At 33.1% G+C, this 21095-nt stretch overlaps 3 protein-coding genes across 4 annotated transcripts; 1 reads left to right on the top strand and 2 right to left on the bottom strand.

Moving 5' to 3' along the window:
• Nucleotides 1-3: 3 nt before the first annotated feature.
• Nucleotides 4-3270, top strand: Ric8a (ric8 guanine nucleotide exchange factor A). Its single transcript, XM_070665681.1, has 10 exons — nucleotides 4-560; nucleotides 664-803; nucleotides 956-1068; nucleotides 1192-1487; nucleotides 1566-1732; nucleotides 1796-2045; nucleotides 2130-2274; nucleotides 2362-2509; nucleotides 2591-2710; nucleotides 2937-3270. Exons 1-10 carry the CDS (start codon nucleotides 471-473, stop codon nucleotides 3061-3063), a joined length of 1596 nt encoding a protein of 531 aa, XP_070521782.1. The 5' UTR covers nucleotides 4-470; the 3' UTR covers nucleotides 3064-3270.
• A 3422-nt stretch (nucleotides 3271-6692) lies between these two features.
• On the bottom strand, nucleotides 6693-16046 carry LOC139107820 (B-box type zinc finger protein ncl-1). 2 transcript variants are annotated; one of them, XM_070665675.1, is made up of 9 exons: nucleotides 14272-16046; nucleotides 13685-14016; nucleotides 13379-13583; nucleotides 12785-13292; nucleotides 11662-11826; nucleotides 11253-11509; nucleotides 10792-11149; nucleotides 10429-10661; nucleotides 6693-10196 (listed from the first exon to the last, which is right to left on the bottom strand). In XM_070665675.1, exons 1-9 carry the CDS (start codon nucleotides 15052-15054, stop codon nucleotides 10092-10094), a joined length of 2946 nt encoding a protein of 981 aa, XP_070521776.1. In that variant the 5' UTR covers nucleotides 15055-16046; the 3' UTR covers nucleotides 6693-10091. The 2 variants fall into 2 exon arrangements, with proteins under 2 accessions (XP_070521776.1, XP_070521775.1); XM_070665674.1 differs by having other exon boundaries at nucleotides 11656-11826; nucleotides 14272-16045.
• A 321-nt stretch (nucleotides 16047-16367) lies between these two features.
• LOC139107824 (vezatin) lies at nucleotides 16368-19381 on the bottom strand. The gene is made up of 8 exons (XM_070665678.1): nucleotides 19100-19381; nucleotides 18900-19001; nucleotides 18734-18811; nucleotides 18531-18646; nucleotides 18064-18339; nucleotides 17741-17948; nucleotides 17432-17652; nucleotides 16368-17371 (listed from the first exon to the last, which is right to left on the bottom strand). Exons 1-8 carry the CDS (start codon nucleotides 19145-19147, stop codon nucleotides 16372-16374), a joined length of 2049 nt encoding a protein of 682 aa, XP_070521779.1. The 5' UTR covers nucleotides 19148-19381; the 3' UTR covers nucleotides 16368-16371.
• Between the last annotated feature and the right edge of the window lie 1714 nt (nucleotides 19382-21095).

Here is a 21095-nt window from a genome sequence, read left to right as displayed (position 1 = left end):
AATGCCAAGAACAGTCAGGAATATTACAACAACACTGCACAGCAAGATCTACTAGTATCAAGAAAGTGCAGAAATGAACATAACTGTCATCCAATGGAAACACAGAATTAAATCTGATATCTATGTAACGATTCAAAGAATAAAATTTTGTAAAATTAATTATTACATCGAATCAGGGAGCTCTAAATTAATGTTTAAAAGAACTTTTAATAACGCGAAAAACAAGCGTAAAATATCTTGCGACTGTTCTCGATCAATAAGAACACATGATTAAACTTAACCTAACTCTGACTCGCCCGATTTCAATCCTCGATGGAAACTTAATTCATTTGACGAGCGTCATAAAAAGAAAAAAAAAATTAGCTGTCAAACCATCAGTTCGGTTCGATTCGAATAAATTTCTTTAATATTACGAAACAAAATATGTAACGTAATTCAACAAGTGCTTGTCATTAAATTAAAAAGTTGACATGGAAAAGAACGCGGACGAGTTGATTCTGAAATTGATTTCCGGCACGTATGAGGAATTCTGCGAAAGTATTGTTGTGTTTTTAAAAGTTGTAAGTATTTAGAAGCGTATATAACGTAATATATTTCTTTTCTGTCTATTCTTTTAAAAATTTCTTAAACAACATATTAATTATTGTGTAATAAATATTCCAGTATGACAAAAAGACCAGCTTTGAAGAGCTGGATAGCACTAGCTCGCGAGAGAAATTATGGAATAGATTATTTTATTATTTAACAGATTATGTTCATATAGATCAGCATCATCATTGTTTAGCAGCTTTGAGAATACTCAGGTAACTTAATTATGATATATGTATACTTTTATATAAAATGGATTTATATAAAATGGAGTACAATGTTTATTAGTAATAAAAGATGATAAAATTAAAAATATAGCAATTTAACAGCAATATTTTATGTATATTTATATATTTCTATGTTTTAGCCGCGATAAGACTAAACTAAATGACTTGATCACTGATGATGTGATAAAGATTATATTACAAAATGCAGGCTTGACAAAAATATGTGAAGGAGAACAAATCTTATGTACAATTGGTAAAAATAATTATTGAATTAATTTCTAAAATCTATGTTTTAAATCAATAGAAGTAGATTTGATCAACTAATGTTCAAAATTTATATTTATTTATATTAATATATGAATTTTTTTGGTTACAGTTACAATAGAATCATTGAAGTTATTGTGCAATTTATTATTTAATAGCACGAAAATGCAACACTCAAAAATATTAATATCTTCTTTGCCATATCTTGTTGAGCGAGTAAAAAATTATACGGATGATATTCCCAATGATGTTAAATTATTTGACTTAAGAATACTATTTTTACTCACTGCACTAAACACATCTACGAGAAATATAATTAAAACTGAATTGTATGGTGATGCGTATCTTATTAAAATAATAGAAGAATTTGCAGAGCAAAACCAAAAGAATAAAACACGTGTAGTTAAGGTAGAAAAATTAAATATTAATATATGCAAACATTATAATCGTGGAAACTGATAATACTTTTATATCGCATACTTTTAGGCTGAAGAGATAACGATAGTCTGCGAAGTTTTAAAAGTTTTATTTAATTTATATATACATTCAGATGATATTGGAGTTGAGGATCAAGAAAAATTAAAAAATTTAGTATTAATTTTATATAAATTGTTAACTTTTAAATATCCGATGCAGCAAGACGATATTGAAAGGTAAAATATATTTGTGATAACTTTGTTATTAGAACAATTTTAACATTTAATATTTTATTTCAGTAATATTGTAAATTTGCTGACCGTGATACCGTATAGCTGTTATATACCAATTGTACAGGCCGCTGAAAACAAAGATTGTAAAGATGTATTCCAAGAGATGGATATGAGCGCTATATGCGTTTTACTTAAGTTTTTGGAAAAAAGACTAGAATGTAAAACACATATATTAGAAAATTTTTCTCCAATAGTTACAGTGTTAGTCAGACTTGTTAAATCAGAAAAAATTATTCGTAAATATATAAGATTGCAGGTAAAATTATTTATGCAACTGTTTAAATTAAAATAAGGAAAAAATAGTTTAAAATAATGAAATTATATGAACACATTTTTATAGATTCTACCTCCATTAAAAGATGTCACGCATCGTCCTGAAGAAGGCGCAACATTAAGGGCTAAATTATGCAAATTATTAACATCACCTATTACACAGTTGCGTGATTTAGTTGCAGAACTTTTATTCGTTCTTTGTAAAGAAAATGGTATTTAATCACCATACTAAAACAAATCAAGTAAAATAATTTTATCTGAGATCAAAGCGTTATATCATTGCCAATTGTATTTTATAGTTAACCGCATGGTAAAATACACGGGATATGGAAACGCAGCAGGAATGTTTGCCGCTAAAGGATTATTAGGGCGTGAACAGGTAGAAACGACGTATTCTTCTGATTCGGAAGATAGCGAAACGGAAGAATATCAAAAGTATAAAGAACAGTAAGTGATCGGCGAAAAATAATCGCTCTAAGAGTACGCTCTAAGAACTTGTAAATTTTTATTTATTAATTTATTGTTAAGAATCAATCCAGTAACCGGGTGTCTTGAACATCCTAAACCAAATCCATTTGAAGGCATGACGGAGGAGCAAAAGGAATACGAGGCTTTAAAATTAGTAAATCTTGTTGATAAATTAACAAAGTGAGTAGTGTATATTAATATTTTATTTATTTGTCACAGATCAAAGATATGCGTAAAGACACAATCATATCAAGATTTAATGCTAAATAATAGCTATCGTTTTCATATATTTATAACATCATTATAAATTAGCAATATATTATTACCAGCTGCAAACGCCATAATAATAATACATATTTTTCTATACGTATAAAAAAATATATATTGAGATAATGTCGTTGCTTAGGGAAGGCGTCGTGCGTCCTTGTCGCATCGGCGACGATGGAAAACCAGAGCCGATAGAACATGTTCTTGAATTACAGAACGAATTACCGAAACAACAGTACGGTAGAAAGGACTCGGACTCCGAATAAATATATTATATATCTCCAAAATACAGGACGATCTCTATATATATATATATATATATACTATATATCTTGTAGATGTATCTTTCTGAATAAAGATATATGAGAAAATGTATCTAGACTGGTAAGTCGCTTAGTTTGTTCTAGTATATTATAAAATATTTATAAATACAAATTCATATATTGCATAAAAATTGAGTCAAAGATTCAAGTCGTTTTACAAAAATAAAATCGCAACCTGAGGTGATTAATAAAAAGAATTTGATATTTAGTCGATTACTTTATTGAAAAAGAACAAAGAACAACATTACAAATTAAACAATTGGCAGGAAATTAAAAATATATAACAGTTTCCAAAATTACATGAAATATTTAAACATTACAATTTTGGTAAAATGTGTTATGTGCTTTGTGAGCATCACAATATATTATTATTGCATTGCAGCCTATGCGCAGACAAGAATGTATATTTCTACACGTTTCAAATAACTGCATAGTGATATCATTTGAGAATATCTTAGTATAGGACAGTACATATGAATTGACAGGTAATGGCAAATTGAGTTGATATGATGAAGCAATGTACGATCAACAGAGAACATTTATTTTATTTTTTTTTTTTTATTTTAAGGCTAAATCCGTCCATCCTATAATAAAATATTTTCAATATAATACATTTGACAAATATATAAGTAGCAAATGTTCCGTATCTTTAATTATGTAATACAGTATGTAGATTAAAATATTTTTTTTTCTTTTTTTTTTTGTAAAAGTGTATATAGATGTGTATACGTATAATACCATAAATTTGAATATTTTATATAAAAATGAAACTAAAATTTGGTACAAGATAGAAAAAAAGCTGACTTGCCGCAAATAAAAAGAAGAAAAAAAAATAGTAATAGAAGAGAGTTAGATCTGTGTTACAGATATTTCGGGGACTAGTCTTGACAAACTTTGGAAGATTAAAAAATTATAAAATCATAAACTAAAAAGAAATATATAGATACGTATTCGAAATACTTTGATATTCAAAAGTAGTTTGACAGTAAAAGGATGGGATCATTTAATACAAAGGCTGAGTAGTCTCAAAGGGAACTGATTTGTGTGTACACAGTCGATCTCTGGACGTGTATAACTCTAAATAATACGTTACATTACAAGATGACCATGCTTCTTGGCATCCCATTAGCATATAAAAAATATATTGGTATACACGCTTTCCATATTGCATTACAATTTACCTCTTTTTTTTCTTTTTTTTTTATATTTTTTTTTTATTATTATTTTTCTTTTTATTTTCATCACTTGTACTATTCTTATACAATTTACATTTTGACGTGTAATGTGATGTCGGAACATTTAAGATCTTTTCTTTTTCCTTTCCACAATAACTCGTTCTATGCAAAATACCAATGGAGGTCTCAAGAAAACATGGTTTACACACAGTAATCCGCAGTATCGATTCAAGACAGCTGTTACAATATATTTTGCATGTGTACAACACAGGTTGACTCGTTAGAAAGTTCATTTCAGATATACGTAGTACATATTATTCAGTGTTACTTAGATAGACTTCAGAAACGACGCTAGAACTAATTTTGCGTAGAGAAATGTGACGGAGCCAGGCTTAACTTTCGGTAAAGCACAACCGCGCGTTCGATGTAGACGCTTATTTCTTTCGATTACGCGATAAGCCGCAAGTGAGCTTTATGAGCCTTTATGAACTTTTATGAGCTAGCAAGAAAGCTTTTACGAATCCAAAAAAAAGTCGCTTTACCGTAAAAAGTTCTCTCTCAGTCAGCCTCGCTGATCACTACTTAAAAATAAGTGAAAACACGGAGATCACCGAATGGATATATATTCGAGGGGTATGCTAACTCGACGCAAGTTTACGCTCTTCAGCATACCAAATTGGAATGCAACTGTATGTATGTAACGTGGTTTTCAGTGGTCAATTTGATATGTAAACAAAGTACCTCCAAAAAGGAACGTGGTAATATCCAAAAATAAATATTACACGTGTATAGGGCGATGGCAAAAGCGTTTTCCTTACCCTTTCTCTCAGCCTGTTAAGTATTACATCGAGTAAACTAATGCAAAATAAATAAAGCTAGTGCTGTTGAGGAATGAAACCAAGTAACAGTATATACGCCATTAACATGCCATTCGCGATACTTATTCCCTAAAGATAGAATATATATATATATAATATATATTTATATATATATATATTAAATATTTGTACTTTAACTGACTAAGCAAGGATTTAATCGTAATTTTTTTTTTTTTTGTCTTCTTACTCTAAGAACTTCGACACTCGCGCGCAAACTTAAAAAAGACGAATAAAATAAACTTATAAGGAATAAAACAAATTGTAAGCAATAATATACATGTTATATAAATACTCTGATTAGTCTGTTTTGGCACTAAAGAATTTAATTTTTCTACCTCATAAGGTGACAGGTAAAATGATCGATTTGGAATGCAATTAAATCGTTCAAATAAAATTAACTTCAATACTCATTAAGAGCTTAATCGCTTTTTTTTTCTGCCTTTTCCCACGAGGTTGTATGACAAGCTGTATAATATTCCTTGTCATTCCACCTCAGCTTGAGTATTTGAAACGTAGAAAAAAAAAAAAAAATAAATATATATTGACAACAAAAAAAAACGTAAAAATTAAAGCGACGGCGATAAACGTATGTGTGTATCTGTAAAGAACACAAAGTGAAATGAATTATAAGATAGAAACCGATCGATAAAGTCTTATCTATCCGAATAAGATACAAAACTGTATGACGAGAAATTCATAAAACCAATTAAACAAAACAATATATAAATAATACAAATACACCGAGAACATCTCCGATTTCTCGGATTGCCCAAATAAAAACGTAATAGATCAAAATTATATATATATATAGCAAGCTCGTACCACGTACTCTGACAATACTTGCCGTAAAAAAAAAAAAAGAAAAAAAAAAAAAAGATCTAATGCATTCACATAAGTATGCCATAATAGCTTACTCATTAGAAACAGCCAATCGAACACATAACGCTTGCATAAGAATAAAAATTAATTATATGTATGTAAGACGCGATGTATATAATCGAATAAGGAATAAAAATATTATTACAAAAATAACGCAGAACGCTTACACATAATGAGCTACGATTTTTATCTTTCTCCTATTCTTTTTTTTCTTTTTTTTCCTTTTTTTTGATCATAGATTGTTGACTCTCTTTTTTTTCTCTCTCTTGTATAAATAGAACTTAAATAATGCTGAAGGCATGTAAAACTTAATCACGGACTTTTTAGTATAATAAGCCATGTCCAGTAAAATGATGTAAATGTTAATTCAAAGCGCAATTCGTTAAGATAACTTTTCTTTTACGCTTTTCATATAATAACCAGCTATATAGTGTTAATTGGCCATGCCCTAATCAATATAGCAAAGTCATACTTTTTTTTTTTTTTCTTTAGGATTCTAGGAAGACTATGATTAACCGTAGGCTAGAATTCAGTTTATGTCGTGTGTCATGTTAGTCCTATTATTATTAATATAATTGTAGCTGTCTTGTTAATGCTTGTGAACGTCGCAGTAATTCTTATTGTATAATATATACGACTCTTCTTCTTTTTTTTTTTTTTCTTTTTTTCCGTTTCCTCTTTTGAAATCAGGAACATATTCGTGTGTGATATATAACAATGATTTCTCATCGGATACACGACATATTTTACGATTGACAAGTATTGTGTCTCACAATTTTTCACAAATTGTACGCGAAATTAGAAATATGTAAGTTAGAACGACCCGAGGCGCTCGTAAATTCGTCTTCCTCGTGTTGCCAAGTAAAATATAGTTTATATAAAATAAAACTGCAAGTTTCGAAAATAATTTTGCAATTAAAGAAAAAAAAAAGGACAAACGTAATCGCGCAATCACTAACTCCGATTTACAAATTAAATAGGTGGCAACTCTCTAGAACTATTTAATGAGAAGGAGAACGGAAATTGTATTTTTACTCCACAGCAAATACTACATCGAAAATTCGGCCATAACAAATATGTAAATTGAAATAATTCCGCTCGAAATTATGTCGGAGAACCTGTGGCACCTAAAAAAGGCCTTGGAAGTTGTATAGCAATAAAAATAGTACTGTTAAAAGTAATACACACAGAAACCTATCCCATGCTCGAAATACCATCTTCGATTTTACACCGCCAGTTGTAAAACTGTTTAGTGTGGATAGTTATTATGAGAGCTTTTCAATATTATTTAACAATGTAAGCAAAGTTTATCTATTACGTACAGAGTGACTATATAATTCTATACATATTAGGATAATAAGACTTTTGAGATTGTAAAAATCATCAAAAAATCTATCACAATTACCATTTACGTAACAAGTAATTCTCGTTCTTTTTTTTTTTTAATATATATTATTGTTGTAATTTAAACATCAAGGCAAATAAGGGGTGAATTTCAACAGTGGCCTAAATTAGCCAAGTAGTCTTCCACAGAGATAAAAATATGTAAAGAGTAAATCTATACTAAAATATTCAAGTATATATAAGGTGAGCGTAATATAATAATTTTGTGAGGTAAAAGACCCTCTCGTTAATGGTCATCCATTCGTTACACTATGAGTTTTTCTTTTTAAATATGACTGGCAAAAATTTTGCAACATGTTCTCTCTTTATTTTGAATATCTTTTTTTTTTTTTATTTTTTTTATTTTTTTTTTATTAATATTTAACGCGTATCAGATAGATACGATTGATGGCCCGCTCTGCATCAAGCGTTTATTGTGCTTGTAAAAACACCTGGCTGATGGCAATCAATAATATCTTACATTGATACGCTTCTAATTAATATTTACCTAGCAACAACATCAGAGACTCTTTAAGGACACAACTTATCCTGACGATACTATTATCACAGGCATTATTTATATAACTCTGCTAACCATGACTATTAAATATTTCAGAATTAGTTTTTCTTTTCTTTTTTTTTCTTTTTATATATAAAATTAAAACTTCTAACGTTATACGAGAGATGAGTACGACTGATTAGCTTAGGTGTATGTATGTAGGCTTCGTGCAATTTACTACAAATGCCGATGTTATGCGTGAACTTTAAAGTAGCCTCCTATATTACTGTCCCCTTTTTTGCGTTTTTTCGTTCATCTAAATCGTTTTCATTTGCTTTACATGAGTAATGAAACCAGACATTATCGATATAATTTTCTGTATGCAAACCGAATTTGATAAAGCTAGTCAAGTATAAATATATATGTGTGTATATGTATATGTATGTATGTATGTATAAATACGTACATACAAATACATATAAATGTATGCTACCTAGCATTTGGTATGGCAAGATAATATTTGTAATTAAACGTTATTGTAGATAATGTAAGGTAACACAGTATAGCAATCTGCCAAATATCCGATGTATGTATATGTTGTATACACATTGCATTTTAGTTCAATCAAATCTTAAGGCTGATCATGTAAACAACCCTAAAAAATATGTGTATTTCTATATATGTATGTGTCTTATGTGATTTTTTTTTCTTTTCATGTATCATGTTAATATATACATAAATAGAGGTTGTTTAGCAAACTGTACGTTATTCCCTTTTTTTACATAGATAAAGTATCGTCCCTATATGATATACCGGTGGTATGTTATGTACTTACGAATCTTATATAATATATTACATAAAATCGCCCCCTCCTGCATTGTAAAAAATGCATGGGAACGATTTTTGTAATTTTATAACAAATACATTTACATGGTATGGATACATTATTCACTAGCACCACGAACCAATAATTCACACACGCATATATATCATATTCATATGGTGGACCATAATAAAGCATCCTGAGTAAATATTGTAACCATTATGTGTCTCGTCTAATTTTAACAATGCACAAATGGGATCTACTCGTTTGTCTCGTAAGTGTAAATAATTGTTTCACTTTTCTTTTACGCTCAAAGTATCTTTTCTGTACGACACTTTTTTTTATATAAGATATTAAATGTTTGATTTTCAACATATCATAATCTATTCCTTGCACATTAACGTTGCTTTTATATTATGTTCTCAACTATCAAACGCGCAGAAAGAAATCAGGAACATAGCTCTCATTAAGCTTCGTGCCTGCTGCAATGAGGAGTATTGTTTCTCTCTTCTTTAGAAATACGATATGATAAGAGCAGGAAGTACTACCAACTACCTCGCAGCATGCAACATTCTTTTTTTTTTCTTTTTTAATGTTAAGCGAAAAATTTTGATCCTTTTATCGTAAAATTTATCCTGCTGAGTTTATTAGTTACTTAGAAGCTCTTAAAGGAAAACTTTTTAAACGTAATCTGTGTACTTATATGCATCTTGAAGCATCAGTTAGGACTAAGAAGACAAACATCCTTGATTAATAAAAAATCAGGACGAGAACGCCTTGTTCCGAGCACGAATCGAAACCGGCACTTAGAAAGTGCCCATCGGAGACTAGAATAATTTGATTTATAAACATACTTAAAATACTGACATGTCAAAAATGATGTACAACAACCAATTTTGACGGAAGGCCATTATAAATTGCTTTCTCTACTACAAGCGATCCAACTAACTAGTTGGCTGCTTACTGGTTGATATAGCTTACTGCTTCTCTCTTTTTATAACTGGTTCCATTTAGTTAATTTAATTTACTTTGGCAGTTTACCAAAATGCAAATTGCTAAGTTACTATTATACTGTTTGGTCGGAGACGTACGTTATCTTTCTGCTTTTTTTTTGTTTTTGTTTTTAACATTGTTACTTTCATTAAACGGGGACGCATTATATTTTACAACTATTAAAGCTGCATGCTGCACTTGTTTCTATTGCTTCAATAGGCCCAATATTCGAACGTAATGCCTTGGGCATGCCTTTTTTTATCTTTCGTTGAGAGCAGTTTCCAAAGAAGTTTCCACTTGCAGGAGGAAATTTATAACATACTTACTCGTCTGATGCCACTTCACAATATATAAAGAGTGTTTAATACAAGGACATGGTGGTTGTTTTTGGCCAGTGTTACTATGTATCCTTCCGAAGTTATTTTCAAACCACAACATCGAGACACCTGTAAAATATATCGTTATAACGTTTAAAAGAGTTATTACTTTTGAAATTTATTACATTTATAAATATTTTAACGAAAGACATGACGAGATAAAATGTAACATATTTTTTAACAAGGTATTATACAATTTAACTTTAAATATTAAACCAGTACGATAGATTATTGTTACTGGTAATTAATTAATTTTAAAGCATACATTTAGAATTAAATTGAAAAAAATATAATACTCTACCTTTACATATGGACATTCAAATTCTGATACTAAAGAGCCCGCTCTGGAGAAAACAGCTACATGGAAACGATTACCATGTGAATCTCCAATTAATACATCTCCTGCATCGCTAATATCAATCCCATTTGGGAAGTTTGTTACATTCTCACAGCCAATACGACGCAGGAATTTACCTTCTTCGCTGAACACCACAACACAATGTCCTTTAAAGTCGCAAACAAAATATTCTTTGCCTAAAAAATTACATAAAGATTTATATGCAATTTACTATTAATATTATAAAAACATTATTTTTTATTTAAAAAACCGTGTTAAAATTGCATTATTTTATTACGATTATTACTATTAAGAGATTATGCTTACCACTGATAGCAATATCACTTGGTTCTCTCATATAGTCACTACAATCAAACCATCTCAAAAGGTCTCCTGTATCACTGATTACGAACACAGTTGGCGACACACTGTCAACAGCCACAATATGACCCTGGCTGGTAACAGCTAGGCCAGCTACGATATCGATGTAACGAATAGCAATCTTCTTTATAAAGTGGCCATTCTTTGTAAATATCTGCATTCGAGATCGTTCGTTTCCACGATCGCAAACAACAAATTTTCCGTTATTTCTCATAACAGCTACTTTCCTGGGATACCATAATTGTCCCTCTTCTTTACCAGGAACACCAAATTGAAATTTGAAAGTACCAGTCTTATCAAAAATCTAGAAAATCACACAATACACACGGATTTATATAGTTTGCACTTTATATAGAATTTAATTTTTCACAGTAAAAAAATATTTAATATTATTAAATTAAATATACCTGAATTCTATGATTATTTGTGTCCGCGACTATAATATCCTCATCAGTCCCAAGACAGAATCCATGAGGCGAATTAAATTGCCCTTTACTGGGTCCTAATTGTCCAAACTTGCTTCGGATATGCATAGGCGTTAATTTTGTATTTTGCGTTCTTTGATGAGCAGGATAATTCCCTGTTCCTGATCCGGTTACGTGATTGGCAACGGTATTTCCTACTACTACAGGCATATTATGCATAGAATCACCTATTAGATCATCTAAAAATAAAATATCAATATTGGTAAACGTATGCAAGTAATTAAATATCTACATTAAAAAAAATAAAATTATTTTTTCTTAAACATTGTAATTTAAGATATAATAATTATATAAAATACGCTATATAATTAAGAAATGATTTTACCAGCACCCTGTGAAAGTATCGGCGAAGTGGAAGAGGATAATGATTGAAATCCTCCATTTAATAGACTATTGGCAGCCAAAGGACCTAAGTTTGGAGTATCTACAATAGCTGGCGAAGGTCCACGTCCCAATACTAAACCGCCACTACCATTTATGGTGGTATTTCCAAGATCTGTATAATACCAAATCAATTAAATAATAAAATTAATAATAATTAATAATTTAATTATTATAATTAATTAGTAATAAAAATTTGATAATTTTTTTACATATACTTATAATTCTTAATTAAAATTCAATATGTTAGATCAGTGCTCGGAATAAAATGCATATTTCGGCCCGATTCTAAATACTCCTCCTCCGTTCCCACTACTATAGCTCGAAAGCTAGCGGCCGAGTTGCCGATCGCGCGTGTAACGCTATGTCTCATTACATTTGTAAGATACAAACGCACCTGAGACATAGCGTCACACGCGCGATCGGCAACTCGGCCGCTAGTCTTTGAGCTATAGTAGTGGAAGCGGAGGAGTATTTAAAATCGGGCCGAAATATGCATTTTATTCCGAGCATTGTGTTAAGTAAAAAAACAAATAATACGTATATTTACATAGCACATTATTTCAGTTTTAAAATAAAAGAATGCTAAATCTGATCCTAATTTTGCATTTTTTCAAAGTATTTCTACTTTAAATCCAACATCAAAAAAATTAAATTTATAATTTAATTTAAATCATCATAAAATATAAATTCCCCATTTATAAACGTAATAACTTTTGTCAATATTTTTTGATAAAATTGCACTCTTATAGCTTTTAAATGGGGAGTACAGGTGGTCCAAAATATTTCTTGTTAAAATGTGTTATTTAAATAATAAATGTGTCATTTAAATTTAAATTTTAATAAAAATGGGTGTAAAATAAAAGTAATTAACAATAATATGTAGCATTAATAATGTAATTTTATGAAAATATCGAAAAAAAAATTTTTTTAACATGAACCAACAGTTTTTAAGATACCTGTGAATTTGTGGGAAAATCTGGAAATGTATGGGATTATGTCTGGAAGAAATAAGAGGAGGACATTGGTATTACTACAGTAAATTCATAAATCTTTAATGTTGTATGTCTTACCTTGATTACCGAGAGTGTTCCCTAACTTCGCGAGAGCTTGCAAATTGTTAATGGCATGGCTTGTAGAGCTCAGATCTCCAGCAAATAAATCTGCTAAAGTAAAAGATGGAGTTGGACTAGGATTTGAGCTAGGTCCAACTACACCAGTATCGCCCACCATTTCCACTTTCTCTGCTAAACTAGCGAGTTGCTGCAGATTGTATTCTTGAATGCTAGTCAGTCCATGAATAGGAACCGTACCTGGTGGAAGAGGTACAGGTGGTGGAGGAGGGGGAATATTCTGAGGACTCGAAGTTGGCGGTATAATATATGAAGGTTCACCTTCAAAGGAGGAATGCGTAGACGTAGGAAGTGAAATGGGAGAACTTCTGCTGATAGAACTTGGACAACCAATTGAGGTGGTATGGACTATTTGCTGATTATTAGAGACACTCGATACCGTTGTAATTGGTTCAGGATGGGCTTTCACTTCTAGTGTACTTTCAGTGTGAAATTTTCCAAATACGTCCTGTAATAAAATATTTTATACATTGATTGTTATAAATATACATATATAATTAGATAAAATATATTATCGATAACGCATATATATACCTTTACAGTTTTTTCGAATTGATCATAATCAGTTTGAAATTCAATGGAAAATGTTACATTGGGTTTCGGTGTATTTTTAATTAAATTCATAAATTGTGTTCCTACAATACGCCGAAGTGCTAAAATTTCCACTGCATCGCCATGTTCTAATAGCCTCGATGTGAAACGACAAGCATCTTCTATTTTTTCTGCAGTCTTTTCAACGCTGTAATAAAATTTTTATTATAATGCAGTGCAGTATTTTACATTATAAGATGTTAGGTAAGTAATTATTCCGATTAAATAAACAATTAAATAAGTATATACCTATGAAAAACATCCATAATTTCAAGTTCTCTGTTCGAATGCAATTTCTCAAGCTCAACTAATGCGTTGTCTTTACACTTTTCTAGTATGGCCTTGTAACTTTGAAAAGTTTCCATAATTAAATCTTTCGCTTGATCATGTTGCACTTGCAGCTCACTAAGTGCATTTTCCAGTTGGACTGTAACTTGATCGCATTCGGCAATTTTTGCTTTACTTTCAGTCATTAAGTTAATTATTTCCTCTTTTTGTCGCGGTTCTGCATCAGTCAGTCGTTCATATTGATGCTCTGGTGCTTTATGTTCCACAAGCAAACACTCATTGCAAATAGGTTCCTGATCACACAATTTAACATTTTTTTATTTCAAATTCTATTAATTATATAATAAAATTAACATAATTACTTGAAATATACATAAAAAAAATAAAATAAATACACGAAAGTATTTTTTTATACACGCGTATTTTTTAAGTAAATAAATGCATCAAATACTGCTTGCAATTTTTTTTTCTCTCGAAAATTATCTTAAAAAATATGAGATAATACGGCATCAAAAATTATCGTAAGAACGAATTGTTTCTATACTTGCCTGGCATGTGTGACAGTAGAATTTCATATTTTCGGTGGGATGATTCTCACAGAATATTGGTTTATGTATTGGAATAGCTTCGTTGGATTGCTTCAAATCTTCAAAGGCAATTACTTTGTGATGTTCAAAGCAACGCATAAATTGATGCGCGGTGTTGCAGTTAGGGCAAAGAAAATTCGCGCAGTCAGAGCAACGCGCCACAGCGCTCTCTTTGGCTTTACAGGAGGTACACAGTACTGCCATGTTCTCGATTGCAGACATATCCAATATATTGGTAAGAACATAATCACACACGAGTGATGAGGCGCCCTTAGAACTAACGGAAGTCTCTTGCTGGCATACTGGACACCTTAAGACAGAATCTACCTTAGAGTCTCCAGCTTCATCCATAAGCAATTTGTCCAGACAGGCCTCGCAGAAGACGTGCAGGCAGGAGAGCACCCTGGGCGAGCACAGCTTGCTCAAGCAGAGGGCACAGCCCTCGTTGCTGGTCTCCCCGTTGCCGCACGCCATTTCCTCCAGGGCATCGCCGGGATTGCCGCCGTTGTTGTAACCACCGACTGAACTGGCGTTGTTTCGCTCGTCGAATATGTCGCCGCCGTCGATCTCCTCGGTGCCAGCCGCGACGATGATGCCTCCATTAATGCTGCTACTACTGCTGCTGCTACCACTATTGTTGCTACTGCCGTTGTTGTTGCCGCCGCCGCCTCCGCTGCCGTTTCCGTTCGTCACCGTGGGCACCGAGGTAGCCCCGGATGGCACAGCCACCGTCGACGATGCCATCCTGCTCGCGCGCCCGCGCGCGCGATTCACAAGGCAGCAGGGAGAAGGGGAAGAGTGATGTTCACGACGTTCTCCGACCGTAGCTTCTCTTCTTCTCTCTCACGCCTGTCGCGGGAAGAAATTCTCGCTTTCTCGACTACCCTTAGCTTCGCTTCTTCCTGTTCCTCTTATCGCCGTCAGTCAAGGGAACGGACCTTCCGTCGGAAGCCACCAAAGGCTTATGGAGCCTCACGAAGTACGAAACGCCCGAAACATCGCACTGTCGGTGCGCCGATGCGCTCGTCCGCGCGAGAAACAAAACACCACGGGATCGAGATCGTCCAGGCTGGCTCGGTCCTTGCTGCACGCACCAGGAAACGCACGCGGGACGCGCGCGTGAATACGTGTGTGCGTTCGTTCGTGCGCGCGCACACCGCGTCAACGAGAAGAAGATAAACCTTGACGCGCGTTCGCTTTTTCTTAGAGCTTTGATCCGTGCAAACGGCTGCGCGCGCTTGCGAGAGATAGAGAAAGAGAATAAATTGCGTCTGGGTGTATGCGTGCGTGCGCGCGACTAACGGTTGTCGCGTCGATATATATATATATGTATATATACGTACGTATAGATATATCGCGCAATTTCTTATCTCGAGAACGTGCCTCCACCGCAGAAAAATCCCGGGCCCGTGCAATCGTCGATTTACCGATCGCGCGTTTGAACGTGCCTTTATTTACATCACGTCACCGGCCAAGCAGTACCGTCTCCCTCGTAGTCCTGTCCCTCGCGGATAGCACTTGAAAATCCCTCGGCGCTCAACGCCGCAGCTCGCGCATCAAGAGAACGCTCGTGCACGTTACGTCAGTGGCGTCCCGAGGTGCGTGCGTACGTGCGTGCGTACGTGCGTGCGATGCGGCACAGGACCTCTCTTTCACGTTCGCCGACCACGGCTGTAGCTCGGTCTCGTTATCGACGCCTTGGCCGCCGAGTATTTCACACTTCTTCATACGTGGAACAAACGAATATATCATTCGAACCGAGAAGAGCTCGTCTCCCCTCGATGCGGCAGGCGTCGGTCGTTCGAAATTTAGATGGGAAACTCTCGCGGATTTGCCGCAACCCGCCGCAGCCAATCGCCAAGCTTGCACGGAGAGACGCCAGTCGGCTCGTAACGAATTCTCTTAGAACTAAAAGAAAAATTTCATTACCTGATGGCCTGTGATGGACCAATCAGGTGTAACAGGATTCGCCGAATAGAGGTAGCGTGGGAAATCATGAAATACAAAATTATATAATTATATAATTTAATAATTTAAAAAGCAACTCCATTTGTCACTTTATTATTGAGATGTTTTATTATTTTCATCAATTTCATCATCTACGATTTCTTCTTCAGAATTTTCGCCACTTCCTGTAAATGTTTCCTCGTATAAAAAAGGTGGTGGTAGTCTTGTGATAAATTGCGTTGCCTGTGTTTCAAGAAGAATCTGTGGCACGGATGCAACAGATTCTTCATTTTTGTTCTCGCAGACTTCGATGGATGGTGCATTAAAGATTTTTTTCTCTTTCAGAGCTCTTATAAAATCGTTATTTTCATCTGACTCATTGGATTTTCTTCGGATAGATATGTTATTTTTAATTCTATAATTAGGAGAATTTAATTTTTCGTCATCTAAATTATAAAAAGTCTTGCTTGACGGTGTTGACCATATGTAGTAAGAAGGCATTGGCGGTGGAACAGGTATAATCTGATCGTTTTTGTCGTCTTTGTTACTCGATGCAGAATCTCTAGACGCATCTTTATACATACGTTGTAATGCCTTGAATTCTCGTTCGGACATAGACTTATGTTTGTCAATTAATGCTTCTTTTAATTCAGCCATAAAATTTTTTACTAGAAGTTTATCCAGTTTTCGTTGCTCTAATGAATATTCATCCACATTTTCGTCAGAGTTTAAATATTCCTGTTTAATATACTCTTCAAACACTTCATCAAGGATTTGTGGATCCGAATCGATTATTATTGGTAAATTGGAATTTTGATTTATCATGGTATCGTGAGCTATAGGTTGACCATGCCTCAGTTCACTAAATTTTGATCTTGCCATTAATAAAATAACAAATTCTGCCAAGCTTCTGGCCGTATTGATCTCTTTAAACGCTTTATCCAATTTTTGCATCAGGATGTCAGCAATTTCATTATCAATACCATTATCCTGATTAATGCTGTCTTCAATATTTTTAAATGTTGAAAATACTTGATTGTAAGCTAATTGCAATTTATAAGAAGCCAAATCCAGTTGTACTGTTGGATCACACCACTTAGCTTTATCCTGTGGTCTAAAAAAAAAAATATTTAGTACATTATCCGATGTAACGAATATATTTACCTATACTCACTTGTATCGAACTGGTTCTGTTTTACAAGTACGATATGCGTCAAAAACTTCCGACAATTTAACTCTATGTACCACCAATTCTTTAACTAAGACATTAATTATATTACTTAATTTAATTTCAGGAATTTTTTGGCAAGATGCAATCCAAGTAGTGCTATCATATGCAATAGCTAATAAATATAACATTTCTGATTGCACCAAAAGATAGATGTGATACAATTTCTAAAAAATAATAAATATATATATATATATATATATATATTGCAAAAATTATTATAAAACATATTTCGAAATTACATTATTTTTTTACCTTTAACGCTTGATAATCGACTTCGTCTGATATCACAAATGCATCATCCTCAAACTCTGTAAATAAGCCTTCACTGAGCATATTTGGCGGTAGCAATTTTGCGAGTGACAACGAACATTTGTAATACAGATGAGAAATATTTTCCATAAATTTTATTAAAGTATTTTTTAGAGACTCGAGATGTTGCAATTTTTCACCTAAGAAATGACTAGTACAAACAAACAGAAATAGAATACCAATAATATATTTATATTTAAACGTTTTTATTTGTGCATTTGGAAGATGAGCATTTCTATATATATATATATATATTTTATACTTACGAAAATTGTTGAAGACATGTTTCTAAATCCGATTTTATTTTATAATTACGTTGCAAAATTTTAAGGCCATCTTTACACATAAGAAGTAGTTCATTTTGCAACAATATAATATTTTTTAGATTTCTATTTGCATAAAAACGTAAGTATTTGATATAACCGACATAACAAATTGCAGACGACGCAAATAACGTTGACAATATCTTATATTTCCACAATGAAATATATATTGAAGAAACTAATACACCTCCAGATAAAATTAATTCTTGCAATCTTATTCTGCAAAAAACAAAATTAATAAATTAATAAATTAAGAATTTCTCTATTAAATCATTTTTTATCATAGATTCCATAAAAAATAAAAGATTATAACAATTATAAAAAATTATAAAAATAATAACATATAAATGTGTTTTATGGACTACTGCTTTAACAATAGATTTTAAAAATTAAAAAAATTTTGCAATTACTTTTTAGAATTAATATTGCACTTTGTTTTAAAACCATTAATCATGGAAAAGTGATCATTTAACAAAGTTTCTGCATTCAAAATAGTGCTCAATTGTTTTTTAGAAATGGTTTCTTCCTGTAAAAAAAAAATAATTATAAAAAGTATATATATATAATTGTGTAATTTTATATTAAGCACAGTTACTTTTAAAATAAAAAATACCTGCATTATCCAAGAATAAAAAGAAAATAAATCTGTATAAATCTTTCTTGTTGCATTCTTAATAATATTTTTAAAACCCTAAAAACATTAGAGAAATTATATGTAATTTATGCAAAGCCCGTTAATCTCTTGCATATGCATCTCGTCAATAGTATAAAAATATTACAATATTCCAATAATGTTCCTGTTTTAAGTTTTCCTTCGACACAGGTATACTTTCGAAATCGGTATAACCTAATTCTGAAAGATGCTTATGAAGAGCACTACCCTGCAACAAAAATTACAAACAAAATTTTATTAATATTTCTTCAGGTTGGTTTTTTAAAAGCTACAAGTTTTGAATTTGAGAAATTAAATTCATCGTACTTGTATTATAATATCCTCGTCTTCTTCGTTGATGTCACACACCTCCATCGTAATTATTTAATTATTTTACCTCACTGTATATATCAGCGATGTTGTATATTGCAAAACGTGTATCTTGTAAAACACAAAAAAGAAACTGCGCTTCGAGGCGTCAATAAATATATCGAGAGGTTAGAGAGACCGATCTTTCTAACTTCTCTCGATGTATTTGCGACAAGAGAGTCCAACTCGGAATCGCGGCTTCCACGCGTTCAGATACAGAGGCTCGTCCGTGTGAAGCCAGCGTTTCAGCTGCCGTCGGATAGAAGAACAGGCCAGACCTATACACTGTCTGTCCTGTTCTTTCGTGGCGTCGCCGGCACATATCGCAGATCCGCTTCTCGGTAACATCGCGGAGTCTTAAATAATTTTAAATAGTACGAAATCCGAGTCACCGAATTGTGTATTGTACGACATTTTCAAGATATAATGTAATATAAATTTTTAATGTACAATGCAGCAAAAATTTTCCGTCCCACTTAAACAGACTGCGGACTGTCGGTTGTATATACTTTTCATATTTTCTGCAAGTACAACCGGTGTGGTTAAAAATTTTTGATGCATTCTACACATCACTCACACCTAGTTTAAATTATTATAAAACAAGGAAAAATTGTTCGAATAGGACTTTAAAACTACTAAAATACGCGTCGCACAATCCGGCGTAACGCGAATCTCAAGCAGCAGATGCCAATTTCCCGAATTGCGTGCAGTAGCGCACGCACTATCAGTCACGGCTAACGAAACAGAAAACGACACTCCGCGAGGGACCGACGAATACTCCGGGCTGTACAACGATCAATTAAAAAATAAATTGAAAACGCGAATTATAACCCGAGAGCGCGAAACAATATTCCGATCACGAGAAAAGCGACCTTGTTTTATAATAACTTAAACACAACACCCCGTATAATATACAAAAACGCAAAACTGTACGCTCACACTCACACTCGCTCACATAATATTCACCGCGCACTTCATAACACTATGACTCATATTCACCGCGCATTTTATTACAATATCACTCATACTTAGTTTAAATTATTATAAAACAAGGAAAAATTGTTCGAATAGGACTTATAAAACTACTAAAATACGCGTCGCACAATCCGGCGTAACGCGAATCTCAAGCAGCAGATGCCAATTTCCCGAATTGCGTGCAGTAGCGCACGCACTATCAGTCACGGCTAACGAAACAGAAAACGACACTCCGCGAGGGACCGACGAATACTCCGGGCTGTACAACGATCAATTAAAAATAAATTGAAAACGCGAATTATAACCCGAGAGCGCGAAACAATATTCCGATCACGAGAAAAGCGACCTTGTTTTATAATAACTTAAACACAACACCCCGTATAATATACAAAAACGCAAAACTGTACGCTCACACTCACACTCGCTCACATAATATTCACCGCGCACTTCATAACACTATGACTCATATTCACCGCGCATTTTATTACAATATCACTCATACTTAGTTTAAATTATTATAAAACAAGGAAAAATTGTTCGAATAGGACTTATAAAACTACTAAAATACGCGTCGCACAATCCGGCGTAACGCGAATCTCAAGCAGCAGATGCCAATTTCCCGAATTGCGTGCAGTAGCGCACGCACTATCAGTCACGGCTAACGAAACAAAAAACGACACTCCGCGAGGGACCGACGAATACTCCGGGCAGTACAACGATCAATTAAAAAATAAATTGAAAACGCGAATTATAACCCGAGAGCGCGAAACAATATTCCGATCACGAGAAAAGCGACCTTGTTTTATAATAACTTAAACACAACACCCCGTATAATATACAAAAACGCAAAACTGTACGCTCACACTCACACTCACACTCACTCACATAATACTTCATCGCGCATTAGATCGCTCGCAGGATAGTCCACGACGCTTCCGTTAAATCCTCGATCTTGACAAAAGAAATATGATGTATCTTG

This window comes from Cardiocondyla obscurior, linkage group LG14 (assembly GCF_019399895.1).
Source record: "Cardiocondyla obscurior isolate alpha-2009 linkage group LG14, Cobs3.1, whole genome shotgun sequence".
NCBI classification, from domain to species: Eukaryota; Metazoa; Arthropoda; class Insecta; order Hymenoptera; family Formicidae; genus Cardiocondyla; species Cardiocondyla obscurior.
This window is presented reverse-complemented; position numbering and strand designations above follow the sequence as displayed.